Source organism: Mastacembelus armatus, chromosome 8 (assembly GCF_900324485.2).
Source record: "Mastacembelus armatus chromosome 8, fMasArm1.2, whole genome shotgun sequence".
Lineage (NCBI taxonomy): Eukaryota > Metazoa > Chordata > Actinopteri > Synbranchiformes > Mastacembelidae > Mastacembelus > Mastacembelus armatus.
In genome coordinates, this window is record NC_046640.1 from 21,246,249 (window position 1) to 21,261,641 (window position 15,393).

General features: G+C 45.9%; 1 protein-coding gene across 2 annotated transcripts; it reads left to right on the plus strand.

The window, feature by feature from the left end:
- Window positions 1–505: 505 nt before the first annotated feature.
- Window positions 506–15,186, plus strand: tnrc6bb.1 (trinucleotide repeat containing adaptor 6Bb.1). Of its 2 annotated transcripts, none has more exons than XM_026325253.2 (21): window positions 506–807; window positions 1,926–2,013; window positions 2,328–2,349; window positions 2,619–3,071; window positions 3,388–6,264; window positions 6,458–6,601; window positions 6,806–6,996; window positions 7,096–7,158; window positions 7,289–7,444; window positions 7,569–7,706; window positions 8,548–8,745; window positions 8,856–8,972; window positions 9,268–9,478; window positions 9,749–9,901; window positions 10,100–10,267; window positions 10,469–10,615; window positions 11,467–11,559; window positions 11,797–12,012; window positions 12,204–12,274; window positions 12,970–13,109; window positions 13,204–15,186. In XM_026325253.2, exons 2-21 carry the CDS (start codon window positions 1,957–1,959, stop codon window positions 13,775–13,777), a joined length of 6,189 nt encoding a protein of 2,062 aa, XP_026181038.1. In that variant the 5' UTR covers window positions 506–807; window positions 1,926–1,956; the 3' UTR covers window positions 13,778–15,186. The 2 variants fall into 2 exon arrangements, with proteins under 2 accessions (XP_026181038.1, XP_026181037.1); XM_026325252.1 differs by lacking the exon at window positions 506–807 and adding an exon at window positions 1,221–1,841 and having other exon boundaries at window positions 13,204–13,777.
- Window positions 15,187–15,393: the final 207 nt, after the last annotated feature.

Sequence of the window (15,393 nt, forward strand, 5' to 3'; positions counted from 1 at the left end):
CCATCCACAATGTGAATTCCAGACATCTTCAATTACATTCTGACTAGTCAAAAGTCAAATGGCGTATCTTTAATGGACTTTTAGAAAATGGATGTTTGAAACTAATATATTACTAGTCACAATTGTAGGTATCTTAAATGTGAGTCTTGACTAGTCAAAATTCCTTTCAAAATATCTACAAAGACAATTATCTTCTAAAGGTATTTCTGGACGTCGTCCATAGTTGCATTTCAGATGCGATAAATGACATTTTCACTAGTCAAATCTACAACCTGGCGTTGCCATGGATTTCGGCGCTATCTTGAATTATAATTGTGACCAGTCAAAATGTCATTTTTAGATATCTGAAATGCATTTATGATTTATTGATAATTTAATGCCGTTTGTTTGCGTATTTATACCGTGCATGACGTCATGCGTCGGGCGCCAGGGCGCCCTCTGGCGGCGGCAGCGGGGACGCGCCGCGCGCCTCCTCCCCTCTGTGATCAACAACAGCCCAGCGATATCGTCTAAAGCAAAATGGCCGATAGTAAACTAACCGATCATACAGCGTCTGACAGACATCGGGGGGTTCAGCACGTTTTGTTTACAGCTTGAGAGCCACAGCCGCGCAAAAAGGACACTCGCCTTTCCTCGTTTTTTTCTACGATTAACACTTCGCCTTTCGGTGATGTCATTTCTTATTCAGTTCAGCCTTGAAAGCCTCGAAGAACTAGCTCGCTAGGCTAGCTGCCCTGCTAGCCAGCTAGCGGTAGGTCTGCAAGAATTTTTGCACAGAAGCACTTTATGTCCTTCGTGATTCCCGAGGTGAGTAGCGTCGATCGATGTGGTCAATAACGTTAATTGTCGCCGTGTTTACGCGGCGGTAACATTTGGGTTTCTGGGTTTTTGGACGAGCTTGGCTTCGTGCGCGCTGCCCTGCTGGAGAAACGTCACTGAAGTTCGTCGTTTATTTTGGCCCTGTCGAGGCTGGTTAGCTCTCGGCTCACCGGCTTGTGTCTGGTGTTTCTGAGCCCACTGCGAAGTTGGGGATTGTAACAGCGAATCAAATGAGCTCCTTAAAAAAAAAAAGAAAACAAGAGGCTCGTTTTTAGATACTGTGACGTGTCTGTTGTCTGCGGGTGACTGCAGGTTAGTTTGTTTGTTTGCACCTTGGACAACCTACTGATCCGAGCCCCGGCTCTTCAGGTCCAGGCTCTTCAGACCACCAAGCATTAGCAGCTCCTGTTGGACCCCAGTAGCTGCACAGCTGTTCCTTACTGACCTGCTGTGTATCTCAAATCCAGGTCTGAATGCAGCCGCGGACATCTGGCTTGTATGAGTTCGTTTATTGTTAATATCATTTGCTATACAAACATTGGGCCCAGTCCCGTTGACAGCTCTCTGGTTTTTGCTTAGACCCCTGTAGTGTGTTTTGCTGTCCACTGGTCACGTGGCGTGGGCATAATTAGTGTATCTGCATGTTCCGTGTGTTTCCTTGGGGCAGGTGTGAGGTCTGCAGGCTGTGTCCTTCCTGACACAGGACAGATGCCACCTTAAAGCCGGTCCCCTCTGGGTCGTGCTGCTGTAATGCTAAAGATCCTGACCTTTCCAGAAATGCTGTGGAGTCGGAGGTTGTTTGTTTAGGTGCTGCCTGTGTTGTCTGTTGGGTGGAACTGCAGTCGTTAGCTGGTTAATGAATTATGCAGTGAGCAGCTAGGCTATCAAGGCCTGTTGTCAAGCTATCTGCCACTGGTTAACGTTACAGTCCTTACAGCGTCGGCTGTGTAGGAGTGGACTTGGCACTGAGCTGATGAAATATATTAAATTTGAGTCAGAGTCTGTGGTTGTGTAGAAAAAAGGTATGCTTTTATGAGCAGTAAATTGCTTACACAGTTTGTTGGGGTGTAACATAAATAATTGAATGTGTGAATGTGCCTTCACAGACAAGAGAATCAGGAAAGGGAACAGTAGTTCATGGAAGACAAGAAAAAGAAGAAAGACGACAAAAAGAAAAGGGAAACCTCCCAGAAGGTAAAAGACAATCACTGCAGAGAAACTGTGATATCCTTCTTTACACATCGTCACAGCTTACCTGTCCAGGATTGTGATATATCTCAAATGTTTTTCTGATTAAATATTTAGAGATGTGATCTTTGGATATTCATAAAATTAGTTTGTTTGCATTAACATTGCAATGCCCTGCTAGTGTGTTTCTCAGCTACACCTAATCAGATTACTTTTGTACAGCTCGTCTACATGGAATTAGGAAAGATAGTGATCTGATAATGTTTTCAATCAATTCCCCACCTGCCTTATATCTGACTCACTTATTCCTTCTGTTTTAGGTGCCAGAACAGAAAATCAAAGGTAGGTTTTTGTTTCTGTCATCATCACACTCCTAACATTTCATGTTAGTGAGACACAACCTATATGTCTTGTTCTTTTCATATGAACTTTGCCCAGCAGTGTCTAGTTCATCTTATTGTATTGTCATGACTTGGAAGATAACTGCATAGGGCAGTAGAGATAGAGTAGCTTAACGTGCCTGCAGATGAGTTACCTACCCAGTCTTTCTTTTTTTATTGCACACCAGTGTATCAGTGATTCATGGCCTGTCTATCATTGGTATGTTTCAGTGCCAGAATCAGCCAAGCCCTCCTGTTCCCAGCCACTCACCACCCCAGGCTCGGTGTCCCCCAGTCCTGGCCCTGTTGCCCCCTCGTCCCCCAGTCCTGGTGCAGCTGGGGTTCCTGCACAGGTTCCTCCTAGTGGTGGGAATAATGCAAAGCAGCGAACTGCTGTGGCCAACGGACAGCCCTCCTCCTCCCCATCTGGAAGCCAGACCTCCCAGCAGCAGCGATACATGTCCAGAGAGGTTCCACCAAGGTTTCGCTGCCAGCAGGATCATAAAGTGCTACTGAAGAGGGGCCAGCCACCGCTGTCCTCTATGCTGCTGGGGGGAGGAGGAGGAGGGGAGGGGGGTGCAGGAGGGGCTGGAGGAGCTGGAGGAGGCACTGGCTGGGCAACCACTCCAGCTCTTTGCTCACAGGGAGCCGACAACCCCAATGCAAACGCAGCTGGAGGCATAGGTGGGTTAATGTCTGGTTCAACATATGTTCTATATATGCTAAGATATGCTGAGGATCACATGGCACCACCTGTGGTGAACTGATGTCTTAAAGTAGCATCTGTCCAGGAATGTGCTTATCCAAAATTCTACATAAGCAAACAGTAAATAAAATAAGTAAACATATTTCTTCACTGTGGTAATGCAGTAACTAGTCAACAACAAATGGTGACTAGTAATCTGTAATAATGACAATACAAGTTGCTTGATTAATTGTTAGTATTGTTAAAGCTTAACTTGTTAATTAAATGACAAATATCTGAATTTTTCCCATTTAGATTCCAACCTGGGTTCATCCTCCTCTTCATCTCCCAATTCCTCCTCATCCTCATCAAGTGTCGCTGCTCTGTCGTCTTCTTCTACTACTACTACTTCAACTTATGCAAATTCCGTATGGGGGGCAGGCTCTGGCAGCCAGTCCTCTTCTCAGGGCTGCGGAAAGGTGATTGTGGATGGGACTGACCTGGAGGATTGGCCAAGCATCCAAAGCGGGGCCAAATTGAGCTCAGACGGGGCTGGAGGTGTGGTGCAGGAGCAGGACTGCCCCAGCAACAACAGCAACAGTAGTGCCTCATGGAGTGAGAGAAACATCCAGCAGAAGGGAGGAACAGTAGGAGGAGGAGCAGGGAACATGGACAATCCTTCCTCCCCTCGTTCTTCTCCTCTTTCCGCCTCTTCCTCGCTTAATGAATGTGTTCAGTCAAGTGTTGGTGTGTGGGGTTCTTCCACCTCCTCACAGGTGGAGACAGGGCCAGGATCAGCAGCATTTTACAATTCCAAAGTCTCACATCTTCTTTCTGGGTCACAGGAGAGCCCTGTGGGCGGCAGCAGCACTGTCCCTGGTGCCAATTTTAATCCCAGCGTGAACCCCTCTGCCTGGCCTGCCCTGGTACAGGGTGGGACATCAACTTCGGCTAGTGACAGCCTCCCTCTGCACTTGTCTATTACTGCAGCTTCTTCATTCTCTGCCAGCAGCACCCTCATCACCACTCACTCTCTTTCATCTGTGAATCAAACTGGCCTTCATCAGCAGCACACTGAGACAGTTGTGGGGACTGGGAGTGGAGAACTGCAGCAGCAGCGCTTAGGAAACGCAAGCCCAGAGCACAGTTCAGGTGAGGGAGCACAAGGAGCAGGACCAAATGAAGAAGGTGGAGATGAGAGGGACTGTGGGGTTGCTAGTGTTGAAGCAGAAGGGGTCGATAACCTTTCTGGGTCTTCATGTTCCTCCTTAGCTGCCTCTTCTTCATGGAGATCCATGCCTCCAGTGTCCTCTGACCTCAGTGCAAGTGCACCACAGGCAGATGGGTGGGGTGGGGGAGGATCTGGATCTCAGGGGCAGGAAGGGAATGTGTGGGGCTTTGGTAACCAAGGTGACAAGACAGGATGGGGCACGGATAATGATGGTGGCTCAAATACCCCAGTGGTATCTCAGGGAGCGTGGGAAGGAGGCAGTTCAGAAACTGAGTGGGGTGGGACAGGTGGAGGAATAAGTTCAAGTAACTTAGCAATAGGAAGTGGAAGAGGTGGAGATGGGAGCAGCAACAGCAGCAGTAGTGGAGGCAGTGTAGGTATTGGTGGCAATGTCTTGCAGGACTCTGCCTCACCAAAGTTTGCAACTATGACAAAAGCTTGGGACAATCAGAAAGGAATGGAAAGTGGAGACGGGGCAGTTGGGGAGTGGGGTGGGGGTGGAGGTGGAGGGCAGGGTGGAGACACTGGAGGTGGTGGACCTTCATCCTCAAGCGGAGGAGGCTCCATAGCTGGTAGTAGTGGAGGGGAGAGTGGTAGTGGACATAAGCAGGATCAATCCTCGTCTGTCCACCAATGCTCCAACCAGACCTCCAATGCAGAAGTGGCCTTATTTAGCATGCTCAATCGATCTGACTTGGACCCCAGGGTTCTGTCTAACACAGGCTGGGGGCAGACCCAGATTCGGCAGAATGTTGCCTGGGACCTGGACACCTCAACAGCAGTGGGAAACAGAAATGAAAGAAACGCTTCCTCTTCCTCTGCATTTTCATCAGCAACCATGAGCACTACCACTAATCGTGGTCCTGGGTACCCGTCTAACACCAGTTCAGTAACTAACGATCCACCTGCTGGCAGTCACATGACCAACCTGAAATCTGGCACTGGGGCAGTGAGGGATAGCTGGGTTGGTGGTGCTACACAGTCCACATGTGCTGCTCAAATGCCTGGTAGCACTACAAGGAAGCCTGGAACTCCAGAAGAACATGTGGAGGGCAACATGGCAAAGGCAGCTGGAGGCTGGGGTGATCTCCCTCCTGAAAACCATGGCAAAGGTTGGGGGACGGAAGAACAACAGTGGAGGGATCACAGAGGAGGAGGTGGGAGCTGGAGAGACACTGGTGAACAGGGTAGCAGTTGGGGAGATGGTCCAGAGGAAAAAGGGAGTGGGAGATGGAAGGGGACTGGAAGAGGGGAGGAGGGTGGTTGGGGAGGACAGTGCGGAGCGGGTGGAAACTGGGGACAGAGAGAGACTGTACCTGGAGGTGGGTGGGGAGATAAGCGAAGCAGAGGTGGAAGCAACTCTGATGAGGGATCTACCTGGGGTAATTTAGATGAAGGGGGATCTCAGCAAGGAGGATGGGGAGGAGGAGATGTGGGTGGAGGTAAATCCCACCAGGATTGGGGGAGTGCCAAGCCCCACACAGCAACAGCACAGATACCAAACAACCAAGTGGCACCAATGAAAGCCCCAAATCAACAGCAGCACCAATCACAGGGCCAGCAGCCACCAGGAGCTCCCTTACAAGGAGGGTGGAACAGCCGGTCCAATGTTGGAGGTGGAGGTCCACCATCCAAGAACCAGAACCAAAGTTTGGGCTGGAACTCCGGTCCAATGCCCCAAATCTCTGGAGGTGGGGGGGATTCCTTGGAGCCCAGTGGGTGGGAAGAACCCTCCCCTCAGTCCATCAGTCGCAAAATGGGAATCGACGATGGCACTTCAGCCTGGGGTGACCCAGCCCACTACAACACCAAGAATGTGAACTTGTGGGACAAGAACAGCGCTACACCTGGTCAAAGCCACAGTCAGCAGCCCCCGGCACAGTCCACGCAACAGCAGCCCCCAAGGCGACAGCAGGGGATGCAGCACAGCAGGGACACAAACCCTGGCAATGCTGCAGTGGGTAAGCAAGAACTATGCTATTACAATAAATATATATTTGGCAAACCACAACAAAAGGTAGATTGTGCATTTCATGTGTAATGTTTGCTAATGTTAGCCTCACTGACTTTACTTATTATTGTGATACATATTACACATTTAACATTTTCTTTGGCACGTTTGAAAGGGTAGTGTTCAATTTAATCAATCTCCAGGTGCAGGTACATGGGGAGGAGCTCCACAGTCCGTGGACAATGGTACTGCTGCGTGGGGTCAGACTTCAGAGGCAGTAACGGGCTGGGGCGATGCAGAAGAACCCAGCAAAGCTTCTGGCTGGGGGAACCCTTCACCCAACCCTGGTAAATGTAGTAAGAATAGAAAAATATGTGTAAATCCAAATATTACAATCACCTTAGTTCCTGTTTTAAAATAGGACAGAAACCAAGCATGATAACACGTCTCTGTTTGATTCAGCATTTTTCACATCACAAGTTCCAAACAAGAGATGATCTAGACAGATGACTGCCAACATTACTGTAATCATCTGTTTGTGTTTACTACAGCCACTAAAGCAGTGGAAAGCTGGGGCGGGAAGGGAGAGGGCTCTGTCGCAGCCTCCCGTCACCCCAGCTGGGACGAGGAAGATGATGGTGGTGGGGGCGTCTGGAACAGCACTGGTTCCCAGGGAAGCAGCTCCTCCTTCAACTCTGGAGGCTGGGGTCAGACTCATGGAGGAAAGAGAGGCAACCTTAAGGTATGGAAGTGTTTGTACTTTTGGTATCTCTCCTCGGTGCATTCATTTGCACATTTTTATTCTTTTCATTTAAATTCATTGATAATTTCTTTCCTAAAGAGTGGAGGAGGGGACAGCTGGATGAACCAAGTGTCACGCCAGTTTTCAAACATGGGTCTTCTGGTAAGATACTCACTAAGAACAGAATCTTTAATATTTGTAGCTACTGAAATCAGTTGTAACAATTCATTAACTTTTCTCTAAAGATCTTGAACTAAAACTCGAGAATCGTGTCTCTTTTGTTGTTTCTTAGGGTGATGACCCAAGTGTTGACAAAAAGATGGAGGGCGACAAGAGAGGGATAACAGACTATAATGGAGAGATGCGTAGGGGAGGAAGAGGTGGAGGTTATCGCATACCTGGCTCCAAAGACATGGGTCCTGTTGAAATGGGGCCCTATAGTGAAAAGGTAATTGGGTGTTTATAGTAGAAGTAAGTCTCTTCACAGGTCTGTGTTGAAAACATTGCCATAATGAGAAATATTCACCACAAACTTGTTGCTGTTATTTTTATGTACTTCCTTTGTTCTCCAGATGGGTGGCCATGGTGTGTTTGTTGGCGGTGGCGGAGGGATGCCTCAGCCTCGGGGGATGCACCAGCCTGGAGTGCATCCGATGAACCCCTCCCAGGGGTTACGTGCTCAAGTGCCTCATCAGTTCCTGTCTGCTCAGGTGTGTTGTCTTCTGTCCCTGATGTTCTTAGTTAGGATGAGTCTTATATTTAGAGATCGAGGGTCTCCTGTGTCCTGCAGTAATTGACTTCACATAAACAGCTTTTGGCCTTTTGCATGATTTTCAGGACTAATTGAATATTGCCAATAATAATGCTGATGCTGCATGTTGTAAATAGCTGGGGCGAAGCGGTACCTTATTCTGCTTTGCAGACAGCAGATTGTTTGTGGGGCTTGCTAGCTGTTGAGCGGAATTATTTATTGCCTCATGGTCTGACAGTAAATAACAGCAGTGCTTATGTGGCTTTTATGCTCGAGAGTAGCTTTCAGGAAGCCATTAACACAATGTTTTGGCATTGTAGAATAATCATCCTGAAATAATTCATCTTTTTAGTTAGTTCATACTCTACATTAACTGTTTATTTATTGTAGGCATTTTGCACAATAGCCAAACAGGCTATGACATTAGTTCATCTGGGCTTGGACAGTAATTCCTAAACCTGTTGAATCTTGAGTTGAAGAGATGCCACAGTAAAGGATGTAACTGTAGAGGTGACACTAAAATAAAGTCTGGAAATATCAAAAATAGAAGATGAACTATTATAAGAAAAAAGAAGTATCTTACAAGAATACTTTAATGTACAGAGCCTTTATTTCCACAAGACTGAAGAATGTGCAGGGTTTTTGGTTCCCAGTCCTTATTTTTGGTCTTCTGTCACTTTGTCACAGAAAATCAAGTCATTCATAAATTTGGATTTGAATGGACCTCAATGAGTGGAGTGTCCTATCCCATCAACTGTGTGTATCAGCAGCCACATTTCAAAAATTCCTGTGATGTGCAGGTGCCGGGTCCGATGCTGAAGCAGATGCCATCTCCTGGAGGCAGTGTGGGTGGAGTGGCCGGAGGAGTAGGAGGTGTCGGTGGCGTTGGAAGTGTCGGAGGGGTCGGTGGTGTTGGTGGAGTGTTCCCACCTCAGATTTCCCCACAGCAGCTAGCAATGCTCAGCAACATTTACCCCCACATGCAGCAGTTCCATCTGGTATGTGAAATAGATGTTCACCTGTTAGCTGCATTTGTGGAAAATCACAAAATACGTAGTGAATTATAGCAGAGCTTTGCTGATCTCATCCGTCTGCCCACCACCCACAGGCTTGTCAGCTCCTGTTACAACAACAACAGCAGCAGCAGCAGCAGCAGCAGCTTCTGCAGAACCAGAGGAAGTTCCCTCAGCCTCAGCCTCTCAGGCAGCAGCCAGACCCACAACAGGTGAGAGGAACCATCTTCTGGAGCACAGCACATAAAATGCTGTGCCTCAGGAGCTCAGCCATTTTTTACTCTAGTAAATTAGGCAATAAAGTTATATTTTATTGGAGAATAAACGGCACTAAACATTAAGACTTAACATACTCTGTCATCTAATTATCTAAATCTTCTGGTACTTCATTAATGCACTTTATGAAAATTAGAATATATAAAATATTGGTAAATAAATCTTTTATGTGTGGCCGTTCACTGCACTGTGCTGTTAGTGATTGGTTTTCATCAATCCTGTCTTTCTTAGCTGGCAAGGATTATGGCTATTCTGCAGCAGCAGAAACAGCATCAGCAGGGTGGAGTTGGGGGAGGAGCAGTAGGAGGGGGGAGCTCCAAACTGTCTCCCTCTCACCTTGGAGGAGGCCTTTCCAAACAGCCTATGGTAGACCCCCTTCCACACCCTGGAATGGGGGGATCCTTAGCAGACCTCCATGCCAAAACTCAAGGGATGTACTCTGGTGAGTCTGGTAAATATATGTAAGGTTGGAAGGTCTGTGTTTACTCATAGTAGTATTTGTTAGGTTGCCTGTGTCCTGTCAGTCAACACAGACTGAGATTAAAGATCAAGTTGTAGCCTCTTAATAACAGTTAAGCAAACCTGCAGTATCCATTCAGTGTTTGTCGAGTTCAACCTTTTAAAAAAAAAAAACACCACCACATACTCAGCAAAAATCTGTACTGAAGCAGAAATCTGTGTGCACATGAATGTTTGTGGTGTTCCTTGTCAGGGCTTGCCTCTAGTAGTAACCTGTCAGGACTGGAGCTCGGCCCCATGATGGGAGGGATGAAGGACACAGGAGGACAGCAGTCCCGCTTCAAATGGATGATGGAGGGACACTCCCCAGCTCCCTCTCCCCCAGACACAGCCCTACACAAGAATGGTAGGGTAACAGGAGGCTCGGAAAATTCACACTCTGGGGAAAGCACAGCTTGCAGGCTGCTTTCAGTCTGGTGTTAATTGTACTGATAATTACCTTGATTCACAATGTGTCTGAAAGAATCATTGTGAATCAGTGATTTGAAGCCTATTCATATCAACTCTCTTTGAGCTTATTTCTTCTTTCTGTGCTCTTCCCAAGGCCCTTTACCCAGTGCTATAAAGGTGAGAGGAGGATCCCCTTACTCCCAGTATGAAATGCTGGGTGGTGATGGTTTGGGGATGCCCCCTCAGGGCCCTGCAGACAACTGGCACCGAACCCCGGGTAGTAAAATAGGGAACAAACCTGCCACATCCAGCTGGCCTCCAGGTGAGTGTCTCTATTTGTTAGTTAAAGTAACAAGTAAAAGATAAACTTTATTTTATGTTCAGTATGTACGTGTTAGATTAAAGATGAGAGGAGTTTCAGACACAAACACATTTTTAGTTATGTTCATTTGTTTGAATAAAAAAATAAAAATAAAAACATCTTATTACTTCAGCCAGTAAGCGAGGTATTCTCTGTTAACAGAGTTTCAGCCTGGAGTGCCCTGGAAGGGAATCCAGAGTAGCGGAGACCCAGAGTCTGACCCCTACATGACGCCTGGAAGTGTTCTTGGTTCCCCAGGACCCCCGAGCCTAAACGACTCTGACCACCAGTTACTGCGAGACAACATAGGTATTTGACAGAATGTGCCCGATAGTTTGATGAGCTTATCAGTGGGTTTTAGCATCGGTACTTTAAAGCATCATATACAAATAATAAAATCATGAATATTCCAATCTTGTCCCAAACTAAAGTAAAGAAGAGATTACAGGGGCTTAGTGTTGTAATGGCATTAGCCACATGTGACCAGCAAGAGCAAGAAACTGAATGAGAGGCTGAACACATTTTGAATATTATCTAATCTGTTTTACAGCCAAAGGCACATTTGTTAACAAAGCACATTATGTTGAGTTCCTGCTGGAGGCCACAGCTTTCTATGGAGATAAGGGACAATAAAATTGTTGAGCCCTGAGCAGAGTGGATTTTATATGGGGAATAACACTGTGCAGTTCTATTGTCTGGATTATCACTGCAAAGCAATTAAATTAGATGACACTTTAATGATCCTCTAACAGGGAAATGACATTATTTATTAAATGATACTCACGTTTTAGGCAGACCTCGTCCAAAAAACATGGAATTGAAAACTAAAGTTTACACTTTTGGTTTTGCTTCCTCCGCTGTAATAAACATCAGCTGATCTGAAAACATTTAGCTGGACAGGCTGAACTGGCTCAGTAAAGAAGCTCTGACTCCCTGTTGTTTAAATACATGCACAACATGAGGTTTATAGCAGATGCTAGTGCAGATTTGTTTTAAATTCCATAATGTGACATTTGTAAATACTTGCAAACATGTTCAGCACCATTTACTGACAGGAAGTCTTAGGTCAGAGGTTTGGGTGTTCCTCACAGACTGTTTGCAGTTCAGCTGTACTATGGTCATCTTGCTTTCAGATTCAGTAACCTGGTTATGTTTTGCAGGGCCAAACCCCTCCCTCAACACCTCGCTGCCTTCACCTGGTGCCTGGCCCTACAGTGCCTCAGACAGCCCCCTCAGTAATGCACACAGCACAGGTAAATGTTTTGATATTTTTCATTTGCTTTTGCATGTTGAATGTCAATCATATTATTAGCTTGTTTATTTGTTGCTGTAGTTGTGTTTGCACTGTAATTACTGGTGTCTGAGCTATGACTTTTCTTCTGAAATACCAAAGGACTTAGCTGTAGTATGTCCTCTCCACTCCCATGTCTGTGGTTTGTTTGTCAAAACTCATTTTCCCCCTTTTGCCCACCTCCCCATTTCCTCTTTAGGAAAGTACTCAGAGTACAAGCCCAGCTGGCCCCCAGAGCCCATCGGACAAAACAAGTTATGGAAGACCAATCGCAACAGCTCACAGCTGCCACGCCCCCCTCCTGGCTTAACAAATCTGAAGCAGGCCTCGCCCTCCCCATGGGGGAGTGGAGGCCCACGGTTGGCCCGGAGCTGGGGAGGGGGCGGGATTAATCAAGAGTCAAGATTTGGACCAGGTACAATTTATAGGAAGAGATTTCATTATTTCAAATGATTTGTCAGTTTATGACTTAAATACATATCGCATAGTGAATCTTCATGACTTATAACTGCAGTTTCATAAAACCTAGTACAAAATTTGTGTTTATGCATATGAGGTAATCTTTGTGTATAACACCTCTGTTAATTAGTTTTTTTCCCCTTATAGGCTCAGCTTGGAGCGATGGTGTGGCCTCCAGAGGCAGCTGCTGGTTGGTGCTGAGCAACCTGACCCCTCAGGTAAGACCTGACAGTGAGAGGGAGAGACAGATTGAAATAGACGGAAACGCTGGGAAGGCACTTGTTTTCAGGGATTTTATAAAATGTTAACAATTTCACCACCAGCTTCCTGTCTATTACCTGAAACAGTGTAAAAGGTAAGAAGATGTGCAGGAGCGTGGTGCCAGCTGCCCAAACAGATTGGTCTGAAGCTTTAAACCGCTGTGCTCTTCATCTGTATTCCCCTTCAGTCTGTCTTATGCAAATGAAACAGAACGATGCGTGACCCAGCCGTAATTGGATTGTGAAGTTGGATGAGCCATTTAATCAGTTAGGGTTTGCACAGATGACGCTTGCGTAACACTGCTGGGAACGCATAGAACATAGCATGAAGCATCTAATTTATAGGTCTAATCAATGTTTTTGATTGTAATCATAGATTTTTCTGCAACAATTCATTTGGTCTGACTCATGTGCACAGGCTTTTACAACTTATATCTTAGTGTAACAGCAAATGTCATACAATACAGCCACAGTTACAGATTCATTACATTAATACATGATTCTTCATCCTTTTAACTGTTTTTGTACAATCTCCTAGAATCCCAGACCTTTGTACGTCTCAGTAATTGACAAATCACAGCTGTGGATAGTGCTACAGTAACTTATTTACTAACATGCTAACATCACTAACATTTATTCTGCTTTCCCTACAGATCGATGGCTCTACATTGAGGACTATCTGCATGCAGCATGGCCCCCTGCTGACCTTCCATCTCGGCCTGACCCAGGGCAGTGCTCTGATTCGCTACAGCACCCGGCAAGAAGCAGCCAAGGCCCAGAGTGCACTGCACATGTATGTTAACCTATGACCTCACTAATACAGATACAGTTAACACTGAACTAGCTCCTGTTGATCTAAAGAGCCTTGTCTTGTAATTTCCACTCAGGTGTGTGCTGGGCAACACCACAATACTGGCGGAGTTTGTGAGTGAGGAAGAAGTTGCTCGTTATTTTGCACATTCCCAGGCTGGAGGGGCCGACGGGGCCAGCTCGGGAGGGGCTGCAGCCAGTGGGACGCGGGGCTCATCTGGAACAGGCACAGCTGTGGCCAGCAGTGGAGGTAGCTCCCCGGGGAGTGAGCGGGCAGCAGCAGGCACAACTTCAGGTGGAAATGGAAATGGTGGTGGAGGAGTGGAAAGTGGAGCAGCAGTTCTAGGTAATGTGCGGTCTGGCTCTGGCTGGCAAAGTCTCGATGGTACAGGCACTTCTTCAGAGGCCTCCTCATCCCAAGGACCCGGGCTGGGGATATTTTCCCAGTGGAGTACCAATGGGGCAGGAGAGGGGGGAGGAGGTGTCGTAGGAGTGGAGTCTGGGAGGTCTGGCCTCCGGGGGGGGATGACTGCTGGATACCCCAGCAGCAGCCTGTGGGGGGCACCACAAATGGAGGAGCGGCACCAAATGGACAGCCCTGCCGCATTGTTGCCCGGTGACCTGCTGGGGGGAGGAGCTGATTCCATCTGACGAGCCCCCTCCATTTGGACGTGTAGGTTTGGACACACTGATACAACATACACTGGGATACATTTGTACTTACTATAGCGCACACACAAACACATTTACATGGTATGCATATTAATGTACTACACATATACACACATGCATACATATACATAGTATGCATATTAATGTGCACACATTAAGCAGAAATGTGAGACATGCTTACACACATCCTCGTGGCCAGACTTAAGCTATTCTATAAACAAATGCAGGGACTGTTAGATGTGTATACAGCCTTTTTCCACAGATGAAGATTTCAACTGCTTAGACTTGAAACCTAAAAAAGAATGAAAATCAGTTGGTCTGAAAGACTTGACTGGATTGCAATGTGCTTAGTAAATAGGAGACTTTTCAGACTTACATACACATGCACACACCAAATACAGACAAGCCCTCTGACAGGTGGGCACTGTAATCAGCATTACCTTCATCTTACATTCATAAGAGGACTTAAAACTACTATATGATGTGAGGTTAAAGTGCAGTTTGTATTCACATCCCCTTACTTGGAGACCGAATTCAAACACATGCAAACAGCTCTGATTGACAACAGAACTGTATCTTACTGTGTATGTTAAGGTTGTTTGTTTTTCTGTTTATTTGTATGTCTGGTTTTAATTTTGGAACAGTGAAATTATTGAAAATAGTCATTGTTCTGTTTTCAAAATGCTGACCTCCTACTGTTGTATCTCACACACTCTTTTCTCTGTTATTCTCTCCTGAACGTTTGTTACTTTTGCAATGATAAATGTTAAATTGCTGGCAGTTTGAGGCTACGTTGCATTTCTCCACGTGTGGATACTGTGCACAGTATCATACACACTATATGAACATGAGTGAGTGAGACTGAGACCAAGTAAGTGGATGAAACCACCACAGTTGTTGCGCATACGTGTGAATGTGAGGAGTATCTGTGTGTGCGTGTGTGTGTGTGTGTGTGTGTGTGTGTGGTGTGTGTGTGTCATAATGTGGGCAACGCTGCTTACTATACAGAAGGTCTATACAAAAATTATTTGAGTGCATTCGGTATACTGCTGACTGTGTTAAAAACATTGGCACTAATTCTTCTCTCATTTGAAGTTGTTTGTTTTTTAGCAGACTTGTCTTTTTTATTGTCTGACCTGCAATAATAAAAAAAACAAAAAAAACAAAAAAGAACATTTTAATGACACAGCTGAAGGCATACGTGTGTTGGAAATGGACATGCCAAATCTTATCAAACTGTGTGGAGCGGGAGGGAGGGGTGGGCCGGGTTGTTTACAGATGCAGCGTAAGAGTTACAGTACGTTTTTAATGTTCCGTTGTTGTGTATTCGTTTTAAATTAAGACAGGCTTTAACACTCCTGTTCAGTGTTTTTGTTTTGAGATTTTACAAAAGAAAATTTTATTTAAACAAATGAGAACAAGATTAATAAAGATGAAAGTATTGGCTTCTAAATTGGTCTGTGGTGATTTTTTTTTTTGTTTTTTTTGTTTTTGTGTGTGTGTGTGAATTCAGTTTTAATGTGTATGGGAAACACTGTGTTGGAAATGAAAAACCATATATGAAATTATTTTACTGGCTTCTTGTGTTAAGTGGA

Excerpts from the sequence above, each read along its gene's own strand:
- tnrc6bb.1 (XM_026325253.2), top strand. The coding sequence starts at position 1,957 with ATGGAAGACAAGAAAAAGAAGAAAGACGACAAAAAGAAAAGGGAAACC. Across the intron at positions 2,350-2,618 it reads GCCAGAACAGAAAATCAAAG|TGCCAGAATCAGCCAAGCCC; the intron begins GTAGGTTTTTGT and ends GGTATGTTTCAG. Across the intron at positions 12,013-12,203 it reads AGAGTCAAGATTTGGACCAG|GCTCAGCTTGGAGCGATGGT; the intron begins GTACAATTTATA and ends TTCCCCTTATAG.